The sequence below is a fragment of the Strix uralensis genome, chromosome 2 (genome assembly GCF_047716275.1).
Source record: "Strix uralensis isolate ZFMK-TIS-50842 chromosome 2, bStrUra1, whole genome shotgun sequence".
NCBI lineage: Eukaryota > Metazoa > Chordata > Aves > Strigiformes > Strigidae > Strix > Strix uralensis.
The window spans coordinates 59,934,149-59,948,963 of NC_133973.1; the positions used below are offsets into that span (position 1 = coordinate 59,934,149).

The 14,815-nt window shown below is 41.1% G+C and overlaps 1 protein-coding gene across 1 annotated transcript; it reads left to right on the forward strand.

Annotated features, from left to right (window-relative positions):
* Positions 1-221: 221 nt before the first annotated feature.
* LOC141940168 (uncharacterized) lies at positions 222-6,950 on the forward strand. The gene is made up of 3 exons (XM_074860940.1): positions 222-292; positions 2,470-2,617; positions 5,432-6,950. Exons 2-3 carry the CDS (start codon positions 2,576-2,578, stop codon positions 6,740-6,742), a joined length of 1,353 nt encoding a protein of 450 aa, XP_074717041.1. The 5' UTR covers positions 222-292; positions 2,470-2,575; the 3' UTR covers positions 6,743-6,950.
* The last annotated feature ends 7,865 nt before the right edge of the window (positions 6,951-14,815 follow it).

The window sequence follows — 14,815 nt, forward strand, 5'->3', positions numbered from 1 at the left end:
AAAGGGGCTTTTGCAGCCATTTTGGTCGCTTTCACACAATCTGATGTTTGTCGTGTCCGTCTCAACTGCGACAAATGGTGACCCCGACGTGATAAATTAGAGCGACGTGATAAATTAGAGCGACGTGATAAATTAGAGCGACGTGATTGATTAGAGCAACGTGATTAGAGCAAAGTGGTCATTTAAAGGAGAATTATAACGGCGGCGGGAAGAGCCGCGGAGACGGAGCCCGGTGTAGCTGAGAGCAGAGGGAATCTGCCTGGTCCGGACCTGAATTTCGACACCTAAAAAGGTGAGCCACCGGGAACGGGACTGTAATTATGGGGCAGTCATTAACAAAGGAAGAGGAGACAATTTTGTCTACCTGGAAAGCCCTATTAAAAAGAAAGGGGGTTAAAACCTCAGAACAAAGCCTGAAAAAGATTTTGCTATGGAGTAAGATGCAAGGCTTTGAAGCCACAACAGTTACTGCATTCAGTGTGAGTGCATGGCAAGCAGTAGGATTGAAAATATTGGATGAGGTCTCTAAAGGACAAAAAGAGGCATGTGAGTTGGCAACCACATGGCGCTTATTGAGTGAAACCTTAAAGGAATGGAAGATAGAGCGTGAGGCCTCTGATGGGAAACTAACAGACATTCGACCTGAAGACAATGACGGGGAGGACTGTGGCAAAGGGACAAAGGCAGTGGATACCTCAGCCTCAGGAATAGCAGGCAGGAAACCCCTCACGGGCAAAAGCAGATCGCGCCCTCGCCCACCTCCTCCTCCTCCACCATTAAATATTTTGCGGGGCGATGAGGAGCCCCCCCCACCTAGTGGTGCAGCGGCGGCCCCTAGCGGCGCAGCAGCAGAAGGGGTGATTCCATCAGCCCCCCCCGAGGAGGAAAATAGGGCGGGTAACACAGAGCCAGAGAGCGAGAGCGAAAATGAAAGTGAGGGAGAAGAAGCTTTAACCACGGCTTTACAAACTCTACATATCACAGATAAACCCATGGTGAAGAAAGCCCAGCCATGGACTCTCCCTCCATCCACAGTAACTGTAATTCCAAGGTCCCCTGATCGATTTTGGGAGGGAGTTAGAAAGTATGCTGCTGAGGCTGGCAACTGGGATCTGGTTGAACGCCTCAGCCCATACTCTCCAACCCCGGCATGTCCAAAGCCTGTAGATATAGCAGCAGAGGCTTATGGTGCATTCCCTGTTTATAAAGCTGTTGCAGGCACAAATGAGCATGATGAGCACAATCCGATCAGTTGGAAGGTGGTGCAGGATTTGCAGAATAAAGCACAGAAATTTGGAATCAATTCTCCTGAGGTGATGCAACTTATTCGAATAATCAGCACAGATTTGTTGTGTCCATATGATGTTACACATCTCGCACAAGTGCTGTTTCAGCCAGTACAATTACAAGTGTTTCAATCTACTTGGAGGCAGATGGCACGAGCAGCTGCACAAAATAATGCTCGACTGCCACAAGACGATCCGAGGTTAGGACTCGGAGAAGACGCCTTGCTTGGCGAGGGACCATTTAGTAACCCTCAGCTGCAAGCTACGTGGCCTCCGATTGTCCTTGAACAGGCACAACACATAGGGATTACAGCATTAAAGCGAACCATGGAAATGGCAGCTCCAAAACAGAAGTATATTGCTATCCGGCAAGGTCCTAAAGAACCCTTTTTGCAATTTGTAGAAAAAATATCTGCTGCATTGGAGAAACAGGTAGAAGATGAAACGTTAAGACAAATGTTATGCAAACAGCTAGCAAAGGATAATGCTAATGAGGACTGCCAAAAGATAATACAGTCTTTACCAGGAGATCCTTCTATTCCTGACATGGTGGCCGCATGTTCAAAGGTTGGTACAGTGGAACATAAAATGGCAGCTTTAGCTACTGCCATGAACATGCGAAATACAGGAAAATGCTTTGGATGTGGTAAAGACGGTCATATGAAAGTAAATTGCCCGAACAGAAGATCGGCAGGCAAGCAGCCCATGACTGTCCCACCAGGAACTAATTGCAATAAATGTGGGAAATCGGGACATTTCGCGAAACAATGTCGTTCCAAGTTTCATGCTAACGGGCAACCGATACAGGGAAACCACAAGAAGAGCGCGAGAGGGCGCGCGAGGACATCAAATCCCCTCCAGACAACAGGTCAAATCCCCTCTGTGAGCAGCTATCAGCCGCAACTACTGGCTCAGCAGGGTTGGATGTATCCACCGCCGACACAATAACTATAGTTACAAAAGACATTGTTAAGGTCCCTCTTGAGGCAAGGGGTCCTATAGGACGAGGACTGAGTGCGTTACTTATAGGAAGATCAAGTAGCACCTTAAACGGATTAATCGTGCATGTGGGAGTCATTGATGCTGACTTTACGGGTCAAATTTGTGCATTAGTTTCGACCCTTTATCCACCTGTTACGATTCCAAAAGGTACTCGTCTCGCTCAACTTGTTCCTTTTTTGAGTTGTGTCCCAAAAGCAGAACAGCGACTGCGAGGCGATGGAGGCTTCGGTTCTACAGGACCCCCTCAAGTGTGCTGGTCTCAGACTGTCTCATCATCTCGACCACATATGACGTGCACGCTGTCAAATCATGGACATTCACCGACTACAGTAAGGCTTGCAGGGCTCCTAGATACGGGCGCCGATGTGACTATTATTTCTAACTATCTGTGGCCATCCACCTGGCCAACAGAGGATGTGGACACAGGGGTAGTGGGGCTGGGAGGCTCCGCACGAGCAAGAACAGCAGCTACGGCAATTCTGATCACCAATCCTGAGGGCCAACAAGCAGTCGTTAAACCATATGTGACAGCAGCTCCCCTCAATCTATGGGGGAGAGATTGCTTGTCACAGTGGGGGGTGAAGATTACTACGGATTTTTAACGGGGGCCACTGTGCTGCAGGGTGTTAGGCAACCCACGCTTGTTTTAACTTGGTTAACGAATAACCCTGTGTGGGTGGATCAGTGGCCCCTACCAATGGAGAAATTAAAGGCCCTGCAAGAATTGGTGGCAGAACAGCTAGCTGCTGGACACATTGAACCCTCTCAGAGCCCCTGGAATACTCCAGTGTTTGTGATAAAAAAGAAATCAGGAAAATGGCGATTTTTGCATGACCTGCGGCAGATCAATGCTGTCATGGCCACGATGGGGGCTCTACAACCAGGCATGCCTTCACCGGCCATGATCCCTCAAGATTGGGAAATCATTGTCATGGATCTCAAGGATTGTTTTTTTACAATACCATTAGCTTGTCAAGACAGGGAAAAATTTGCATTCTCTGTGCCTTCTGTCAATCATGCAGAACCTGCAAAAAGATATCAATGGAAAGTTCTGCCGCAGGGCATGAAAAATTCACCAACAATTTGTCAATGGTTTGTGGCACAAGCTTTGTCACCTGTAAGGGAAAGATTCCCTACCAGTTATTGTTACCATTACATGGATGACATTCTGTTAGCATCAAACAACAAGGAGCAGTTGAATGACATGGAGAATGTGACTAGAAATTCATTACAACACTATGGATTAGTTATCGCCCCTGAAAAGGTGCAGAAAGTAGAACCCTGGAAGTATTTAGGACTAACAGTCACAGGTAGGCAGGTAATGCCTCAACCTGTGAAACTTAACCTTGAAGTTAAAACCCTTAATGATGTACAGAAGTTAATGGGATCTCTGAATTGGATTAGACCCTATCTCGGACTGACCAATTCACAACTGCAACCTTTATTGGAATTATTAAAAAATTCCAATGATCCAACAGAACCCAGAGTATTAACTGAGGAAGCATTAAAGGTAATTCACATGGTGGAACGATCTATACACGAGAAATTTGTTTCTCGAATAGATCTGTCTCAATTGGTGCAACTCTTTGTACTAATTGACAAAACTGTACCATTTGGTGCTTTGGTGCAGTGGAATTCTGAGTGGGATGACCCACTGCACATTCTAGAATGGATGTTTCTGTCATTCCGACCACGAAAAACTGCTCCTGGACTGTTTGAGCTTATTGCTGATGTAATCATAAAAGCCAGAAAACGATGTACAGAACTAACAGGGCGTGACCCAGCTAAGATTGTTTTACCTGTTCAAAATTGGTATTTTGAATGGTGCTTGGCAAATAATTATGAACTACAGGCAGCCATGGCGGGTTTTCAAGGACAGGTGTCATATCACCTGCCGTCACATCCACTACTGAAATTTGCTCGAGAAATACCATTTGGTCAAAAAAATTTAAGCCGCCCAGAACCAGTGAACGGCCCTACTGTTTTTACAGATGGCTCAGGAAAAACAGGTAAAGCAGCAGTAGTATGGTATGAAAACAACAACTGGAACAACAAAGTAGTATATCAAAATGGTTCTCCACAAGTAGTAGAGCTACGTGCAATGGCTGTTGTTTTTTCTATTTTTTCTGTTCCTGTAAATATTGTAACTGACTCAGCATATGTAGCTAACTTAGTTTCTAGACTAGACAAAGTGGTTTTGACCATGTCAGACAATCAATTATTATTTGATGTACTTTTAGAACTCTGGAAAAGTATTCAACTACGGACAGAACCTTATTTTATCATGCACATCCGTAGTCATACCACTTTACCAGGATTTTATACAGAAGGTAATGCCAGAGCAGATGCTCTTGTTTCCGCTATGGCTCTTAATACTGTTCCTAACATAAAGCAACAAGCTGTATTATCACATCAATTTTTTCACCAAGGATATCGAGCTTTACGACGGCAGTTCGGCTTGTCTCATGCGGAAGCTCGGTCTATTGTAGCCGCCTGCCCTGACTGCCAAGGAACTCACACACCAGTGTATTTTGGTACTAACCCCAGAGGTATGCAGGCTTTACAGATTTGGCAAAGTGATGTTACTCACATAAATGAATTTGGCCGACAGAAGTATGTTCATGTTTCCATTGATACTTATTCTCATGCCTTAGTAGCAACAGCACATAACGGGGAGACAGGAAAAGATGTAGTTCGACACTTCCAAAAGGCTTTCTCTATGCTTGGGGTACCACGCCAAATAAAAACGGACAATGGCCCAGCATACATTTCACAGAAGGTTCAAACATTTTTTAATTTGTGGGGTGTTACTCATGTTACAGGAATTCCCCATTCCCCAACAGGACAAGCAATTGTTGAGCGTGCACATAGTACGTTGAAGCGGCAGCTTCAAAAACAAAAAGGGGGAATGATTGGGGAACCACCACAGGCATGTTTAGATAAAGCAGTTTATGTTCTTAACTTTCTCCATTACGGGGATAATTCTTCTTTACCTCCTCTTTTTCAGCATTTCTCTTCTCTTTTTTCAAAACAGGATTTGCAAAAAGACATCAAAGTGCATGTTAGAGATCTAATTACTGGCCAGTGGAGTGGACCATGTGAATTATTAACCTGGGGCAGGGGTTATGCTTGTGTCTCTACAGATGCCGGCCCTCGCTGGGTTCCTGCTCGGTGTGTTCGGCCTGTGCTGGAACCTGCATCAGGCTGAAGGATGGGTAGTTCCACAACCTAAGCAGAATATCTGGGTAACTTTGGCAAACATGACACATCAAGAAACCTTGTGCCTTTCTACTGCGAACCCGGAAAATCCATTCTCCACCTGTTTGGTGGGAGTGCCAGTAGACACATGGCCAATCCCACAAACCCTTCAGGTTTTCTCTCTTTGCAACTCTTCAAAAAATTGTACAGATAATTGGGATGGTGTATATAGTCACCTTCCACAGGTTACGCAAGAACCCCAAGAGCTAGAGTTGCTAGGCTCTGTTACAATGGATGCTTGTGTGTTTTTTAATTACTCCTATAACACCACACGGAGAGGGCAAAATGTGAATGCAACTAATGCTGCTTATCATAATTCAACTGCTTGGTGCAATTATACTTCGACTAACATCTCACGATCTTTTGCTGTTCCTCTTGCATTACCTCCTGGTGTGTTTCTAATCTGTGGAGATCGTGCCTGGGGAGGCGTTCCATCTAAACTGAATGGAGGCCCGTGTAGCCTCAGACGCCTCACGTTATTAACACCAAATGTGTCAATGATTCTGAATATGACTCGAAAACATAAGCGAGTCCCAAGGACCGTTCATCGGTTTGAAAGTTCTTGTCGAGATAACGTTGAATTCTGGAATCCAGGCCAGATCATAACGGCCTCCATATTGGCACCAGGAGTTGGTGTTGCAAATGCCTTAACGACTTTGAATAAGTTGGGATGTTGGCTTAGCAAACAGACTAATGCTACTTCTTTAGCTTTAAGTGGCCTTTTAACTGATGTTGATAGTGTTAGACATGCTACTTTACAGAACAGGGCTGCAATTGACTTTTTGCTTTTAGCGCAAGGACATGGATGTGAAGATTTTGAAGGAATATGTTGCATGAATTTGTCTGACCACTCAGAATCTATTTTTAAAAGTATACAGCAGCTGAAGGATGGTGTGAGGCGTCTAACAGAAGAGGACGGATTGGATTGGCTTACAAGGATGTTTAAAGGATGGGGACTTTCTGGATGGTTGATATCTCTGGTCAAAACTGTGGGGGTCATGATCTTGGTAATTGTGACTGTGCTTTTGATGTTGCCATGTCTTGTCAGTCTTCTGCAAAGGGCCCTGCAGAAGACTGTTTCTGCAATATTTCTAGCACAAATACAAAAAGGGGGAATTGTCGGGGGAGGCAGCGGGTCTGCCTCTAGTCTAACTGAAGAAGAATTTAACCTTGAAGACATTCCAGTGTATCCATGAGAGGCCAGAAAGTCCCGAGAAGTGCCATGGAAACAAGATTAGAGAACTAAGATAAGAAGAACTGTCCTGACGATTCAGGCGAGAAACTATCACCCAATCGTGAACTGTTAGTTACTAAAGTAAACCAATCCTGTATGAACACCTACTTTGAAGAAGGTTATAAAAAAGCTTGTTAAAACAATAAAGGGGCTTTTGCAGCCATTTTGGTCGCTTTCACACAATCTGATGTTTGTCGTGTCCGTCTCAACTGCGACATGATTGTATGACTAAATACTCTTCAAAGTATTACTGAAATGTTGCTATGACCTTCACAGTCAATTTTCTTGCACTGTATCCTTTTCAAGAGCATGAACGTTATGGTAGTTAAAAGAGGGCTATAAATGCCTACACATGTAAAGACAACTAAATTGAGTGCTATTCTATATACATGCTCAGAGAGAGAGAAAATTTTTAAAAAAATTTTAAAAAAAAGGGAAACCAGGAAGATCCCAAACAGGATAATGGAAGATAGTACTGGATTTCTGCAAGGAATTAAACTGTTCAAATTCACTGATATGTTCAGTGAATGTATCTAGTTACTGACATATTGCCATGATATATTACACTGTGCTGGGTTTGCGTGTGGCAGAGGTTTTTGGTAGCAGGAGAGGGGGATAAAATGGTGGTCCCCTGTGAGAAGTCCCCTGAAGCTCCCCTGGCTCCAAGTCAGTCCTGCCTCTGGAAAAGGCTGAGCCAATTAGCGACTGTGACTGCGCCTCTGTGATGACATATTTAAGACAGGGAATCTGGGAGGAGGAGTGGGAATTGTGAGGAGTAGTTAAAAGGAGAAGAGATTTCCAAACACGGAGGTCAGTGGAAGGAAGGAAGAGGAAGTGGGGGAAGGTGCACCAGTGCAGAGATCCCCACTGCAGCTCATGGTGAGAGGGCAGGCTGTGGCCCTGCAGCCCATGGAGGTCCACAGTGGAGCAGAGACTCACCTGCAGCCTGTGGGAGGGCCCCATTCTGGAGCAAGTTACTGCCCCCAAAGAAGGTGGGGACTCTGTGGGAAGAAGTCCCCACTGTTGTAGTTCAGTGCTAGGTGGATTGCAATACATGGGAGGGATCCAGGCTGGAGCAGCTCAGGAAGTGCTACAACTGGTGGGAAGGATTCACATCAGAGAAATTTTGTGGAGGACTGTCTCCTGTGAGAGGGACACCATGCTGGATTAGGGGAAGAATGTAAGGAGTCCTCCCTCTGAGGAGGAAGGAGTGGCAGGACTGACCATAACCCCCTTCCCTGCCCCATGTGCCACTGGGGGTGAGTGGGTAGAGAAATCATGAGCAAAGTTGAGCCTGGGAAAAAGGAAAGAGTCGTCGGAGGTGTTTTTAAGATGTGGTAATGCTTCTCACTGTTACTCTGTCTGTTAAGTGTTGGTGGTGGTGTTTGAATTAAATATATGTTCTTTTCCTTCCCCTAACAAATCTGTCTTTTGCTTATGATTGTAATGGGTGAGTCATCCCTCCCTGTCCTTATCTGGATTCCCAAGCTTTTTGCTTAATTTTTCCCTTCCCATTCCTGAGGGGAAGGGGTGAGTGAGCAGCTGCATTGTGCTCAGTTGCCCTCTGGGCTCAAACCATGACATACACGTAACATGTAGATCCTCTCAAGATTATAATCATGTCATAGCTCATTCATTATATACCCCATTTTGAATATTAATTAAGAAGAATGGGGATTGTTCAGAGTGGAAAAAATAAAATAAAAACATATCTGTTGACATGAGGCATAAATACGGCTTCTACGAATTTAGCATGAGCTGTTGTTGTGGCCAAATTCTTATGTAAAAGCTTCGAGCCATTTATTTCAAAGGACTCTGACAGAAAATTAAAAAGATCCCAAGTGCTTGGCGATGCACTCATAAGAAATTAGATGCCTAAATCCAACACTGTAACTGACATGTCCAACACCACAAATGTCTTGATATAAAATACAAGATTTATGGCCCTCCTGGGACTCATAGGAGCCAAATTGGTAACTAGTTAAATGGTGAGAGTAATTGACTAGAAACACCAAAAAAAGGTAAGTCTGAAGACCATCTGAACAGAATAGAATAGAATAGAATAGAATAGAATAGAATAGAATAGAATAGAATAGAATAGAATAGAATAGAATAGAATAGAATAGAATGTTTCAGCTGGAATGGACCTACAGTGATCATCTAGTCCAACTGCCTGACCAGTCTGGTGCTAACCAAAAGTTAAAGCATGTTGCTAAGGGCATTGTCCAAATGTCTCTTACACCCAGCGCAAACCTTGTATTAATCCAGGCTGCTTTACAGCCTAGAATGTAATATTTCTGAATACAGAAGAGAATCTGACAGTAGCATAATGAGAAAGTTCAGCTAGAAAGTGAGAGACATTTGCTATGCCTACATTAGTAAATTAAATGTGCTCAGAACTGTTCTTTGGCATTGAGATCAGCCAGTACCAAATGGCCTGTTTCCACACTCTTAAACCCTCATAAGTTCTAAAGCTAAGTGGCTGACCGCAAACAGCCTATAGGAATAGTGTCTAACCTATGCTATTTGTGAACTGTCACCAGGAGATGTTTTATTCAGTCTTACTTAAAATATGCTGTTCACCTTTGGGTAGGGCACTCTCCACAGTGGAAAGAACTGCGGATTAAACTCTCAGATGACGATAGGGATGCTGTAGCTGTCAGCATGAGAACTAGGTAGTGCAAGAGCTCCCCAAAGCTGCAGCCAGAAATGGGGCCCAGAAAGTGAATACAACAGAACTTTGTTTTGCTTCACTTTAGGAAAATATAAGTAGTTGGAATAGTTCTAAAGAATGGCAATGAAGAAGGAAAGCTCTATAGCAGTTATTTGCAAAAACCATTTTAAAGTATATTTTAAAGACTAAGGTAGAAAGTGTTTCACAGGTGAGAAGAATTAAAATTCTGGGTAACAACAAAAGATAAAAGTAGACCAGGGCCTTTATAAATCCTCTTTATATTCATATTTTCATTTGTCACCAAGTAATTCCTTACATTTCTTTTGCTTGTAGACTTCTCCAAAACCTGTGATTATGGAGAACAGCTCTCAATAAGGTTGTGCATTTTCTATTCACATTTCACATAGGAAAACAGATTTCTTTAATCATTTTTTCTTTCATCCTAAAATAGAAGGTGAGAACAAAAGATAGAGACCAGCAACAATTGAAACCTTGCTTGTCAAAAAAGAGTCAAAACCAGGAAAGAAAAAAAAAGGAAATAGACAAGTCTTTGTAGCAACTATGAATAGAGATTTTAAAGAAAAAGTGGTCAATATAAAATGACAACATTGATGAATCCCCTCTTTGAAAATATAAGGAAATAGAACTTTTTAATGACAGTACCCTGATCTTCCTAGGACTTTAAAATATTGCTGGAATGGAGTGGAAATGGAAAATAAATGCATAATAAATGCACAGCAGTTAATCTTTCAAGTTAACCTATGTGCCATACTCTATGTAAAGACATGAAAATCTGTCTTAATATTTGTTTCTATTTCATAAGTGGCTACAACAATTCTCAAATTCAACAAGCTCAGCAAGAAAAGAAAAATTACACTCTGATGTCAAGGATCTTTGCTTTAGAAACACAAACTCCTCATCCTCCTGAGCTGACTTTGGCCAGAGGATAAGTGGAAAACATGAAATCTTGTCCGAAACTACAGCTTTTGAATATTTCTCTCACAAATTTTCTTTTAAACTGGAGTCCAAAAGATTTCAGATTACAAAGATCATGTAAATCTTTAAGAAGAAAAATTTATAAATCACATGAGAAAGGCCAAATTATGTTCAGTGCAATATTATACAAAACCTCTGGAATTGGTTTGGTTTTCAGAAAATAAAATTGCAGGTCTTCATCCATTCTCTGCTCACCAAGACTGTTCAATACAGTTTTGTAATCAAACAGACCAAAATTTAAAGACCGAATGGTAAATAATATCTATCCTTATTTCAGCCATCTTCTATACAGAGTGAAATAATATTGGTTGACCAACCAGCAGTACAACTGAGACATAATTATACCTGTAAATATTTTTACCATTTGGTGATAATAACTTACAACCCAGAGGCAATACTTTTTCTTTACATAGCAAACTCAAAATAAAAAAACCTTTACATATACTTTTGTAGTCAGAAATATTTATATTTCTTTTTAAAGTAGCTCACATATTTAAAATTCTTTGTCTAACATGAAAATTTCCCTTTGAGACAATCCAAATTATATCAGTTTTGACTAGTCATCTGTATTTCTGTTACGATCCTAATATAAATTTTGATGGTAATTTAATATCCAAACACTTCTTTAAAACAAATGTTTCTTCTTCAGAACTAGCAGATATTGATTAAACTAATGAATTTCTCTTAATTCACCACAATTTTATAGCTTCCAAATTGGAAATGGCAATCCTCTGGCAAATTCTCCCTGAAAACAGTTGTTGCAGGAGTTTGTTACCTATGTTCAGCTTCAAAGGTCCTAATAAGTTAAAGAAATAGGACCAGTTTAAAGTTTGAAATACAATAAATATGCCCAGGCTCATAACAAGTAAAGGCCAAAAAGAATATGCACACACTGGTCTAATAATAAAATAGATATATATGGTATATTTACGCTGTGAACATAGAACATGCTTACTGGCTTAAAGACATTTTAAGGTAGTAGAAGTATTCACACACATATAGTCAGTCCACTTGAAGGGCATCCACACTCCCCAGAAACATCTCCTCCCCCAGGTTAGATCAATGGGTTGTGGTAATTCCTAACATCTCACATTCTGGGATTAAATTTTAAATCTAAGTATTCCATGATACAATGATGATAGAAGTTACACTGAAACACACATCAGGCCCACTAACTTAATTCATGTCCTTTTCCAAATTCTTTGCAGGAAAGGAATATTAAAAACTAATATCAATCCAATTCTTGATCCCACAGTTGTGACTTTGGATTAATATATTAACTATTATATATATTAATATATATTTTATATATATATAAATTTATCTTAAAGGTCTTTTCCAATCTAAATGATTTTATGATTCTATGATTCTATAAATAACGTGCTACCTATATTGATTTCATTTGAACACTTGAATTTCACTTCAATAAAATAATGAATTCCAACAGACAGATTTGAGTGGCTTAAAAATTTGCTTTTTGTAAAAGGACTACAAGATATTTCCACTAGGGTTTTTTTTAATGACTTGACCTTTATGGTTTAAAAGAGTTCCATGCTTTGTATTTAACTCACCAGACTTTGAACTCTATCTTCATTTTTTCACCTAATGGTGTGCTAGATAGTCTTTTTTAACTTTAGAGAGAACAATACCCAATCCATTTCAGTGAAACGCACTTTTGCAGATAGACCGTATAAACTAAGAAAAAGCTTTGAAAACAAGGGGGAAAGGTCAAAGATGGTTAGCGTATCTTGTTGTACATTAAGACATATTTCCAGTTGTTCAGCTATAAAAGGGTAGAGTTTCACAGACCTTTTCGTAAGTAAAATCTGAGAAGTCAACAGAGTAATTTTGGTCCAGCTAAAGAGGTCAATATGCAGACTCTTCTAATGTCAGAAGTTATATACTACACCTCTACCTTTTTGCCATAGATTTGAACGATAATTAGGGTAGACATGCTCTTCTGTTTCTCAATCTCTTTTTTAAAGGTAATATTTAAATAATTACTTTCTCAGGCCCTTTTCTCAAACCATTTAGAGCCACCCCAACATACTTTACCACTGCCTAGGTAGTCTGAAATCCCTCCCACCTCAGAAGGTATGCAATCTAGAAATTATGTGTCCCAAACCTGTCAAGTCTCTCAAATTCAGAAAAAAGGGCAAGGAAAAATATCACCAACTTCTTTCCAAAGCGTAAAGCAACATTTTAACTCATTTCTAGAGCCAGAAAGCTTCTCACATACATAATATTTAGATGTTAGTAACACATTGTGTAACTTCACAGCCATAGAGACTATATAACTACAGTGACTATAATTTATTGAATTTCAGAATCCAGTGTTCAAGTTTTCACTTGCAGCTAATTCAGCTGAAATTATCTCTATTTTCACCTCCATCTGAGTCATCAGATGCAAAGAATAGAAGCAAACAGTTGTACATTTTCTGCTGCTGGATCCTTAACTCACTCTATTGGAGCTGCTGAAAATAATTGCAAATTCAGAAGGAGAAGAAAGAAATTTGTCCAGACGCAAGACCCTATCTTACACTACTAATATAAATTTATTCCATAGAAGTATTTATATCAACTGTTTACAACACCCCACAGATGACACTCCATATATGATAGAAAAAATCGCCTTAGCAAATTTTCATTACTCCTTAGAGTATTGAAATCGTGTCCTCTTACAGTGTCCAGATGATAGCACATTGTTGTGGTTTAACCCCAGCTGGTTTCTAAGCACCATGCAGCTGCTCACTCACTCCCCCCACACAGTGCGATGGGGGAGAGAATAAAAAAAACCAAAAAAACCCAAAAAAACATGGGTTGAGATAAAGACAGTTTAATTGGACAGAAAAGGAAGACAAAAAAAAAAATTAAAAATTACAATAATAATAATAAAACAATTAGAATATACAAAGCAATTGATGCAGAATACAATTGCTCATCACTGAGTGACCAATGTCCAGTCAGTTCCCAAGCAGTGATCCTCCCCTCCTGGCCAAATCCCCCAGTTTATGTACTGAGCATGACGTCCTATGGTATGGAACATCCCTTTGGCTAGTTCAGGTCAGCTGTCCTGGCCATGGTCCCCCCAGCTTCTTGTGCACCTTCTTGTTGGCAAAGTATGTGAAACTGAAAAGTCCTTGACTTAAGATAAGCACTGCTTGTCAACAACTAAGACACCAGTATGTTATCAACATTATTCAAATGCTAAATTGAAAACACAGCACTGTACCAGTTACTACAAAGAAAATTAACCCTATCTCAGCCAATACCAGGACAATATCACCCCTTATTTTATACCACTTACCTCATGCCCAGGTCCCACACTTTCCAATACATCTCAGTTAATCACCACAACCTTTCATTTTTCTTCATATATACACACAGATATCATTCCCTAAAAAATGTCTGTTGAGTTCATTTAGTCCATGACCTTGGGCTCCATCTGTCTTTCAGGGCAGGAAAGATGGTGTGTGATCTTGGATTGAATGCTGAAGCCAGTTCTGATTCCATCACCACTGTGTTTTGCTTGGTTTCATCAAAATTCATTCTTCATTAATCTGGGTGAGTTTTTACTGTAATATCCTTGATGTGGCATACAACCACCATAAGAGTGATGATATACAGTGTTATATAGCAATCAACATCATACAGTTTGATTCATTGACTATTCTCACCCAAAACCAAATCCCACTGAAGCACAGATCAGAATTTCTCATCCTCCCTCATCACTTACCAAGTGCACCCATGTCCTTGAGCAAAAGCAATGCCACAAATGGGTTTGCTTTCCCTGAGGCAGGAATAGCCCAGACTGTTTTCCCTAACATATTTTATGTGCACTACAGGGTCTTTATCTCCTTCTACAATATGTAAAAGTTTTGGCTGGGCAGGGCCAGCCCAATTGGCAGATCCCCTAGTGTTGACTAACCATGTGGCTTTTGCTAAATATGTATCCCGGTGTCTGAAGATCCCACCACCCATTGCTCTCAGTGTAGTCTTTAACAGTCTATTGTATCTTCCGATTTTTCTGGAGGTTGGTGCATGGTAGGAGATGTGATATACCCACTCAATGCCATGCTCTTTGGCCCCCGTGTCTATGAGGTTGTTTCAGAAATTAGTCTCATTGTCTAACTCAATTCTTTCTGGGATACCAAGTCACCATAAGACTTGTTTTTCAAGGGCCAGGATAACGTTCTGGCCAGTGGCATGGGGCACAGGATATGTTTCCAGCCATCTGGTGGTTGCTTCTACTACTGTAAGCACATGGCGCTGGCCTTGGCGCATTTGTGGGGGTGTGATATAAGCAATCTGCCAGGCCTCCCTATATTTAAATTTCAGCCATCGTCCTCAGAGGCTTTAACTGCT

Excerpts from the sequence above, each read along its gene's own strand:
- LOC141940168 (XM_074860940.1), top strand. The coding sequence starts at position 2,576 with ATGACGTGCACGCTGTCAAATCATGGACATTCACCGACTACA. Across the intron at positions 2,618-5,431 it reads ATGGACATTCACCGACTACA|ATGCCGGCCCTCGCTGGGTT; the intron begins GTAAGGCTTGCA and ends GTGTCTCTACAG.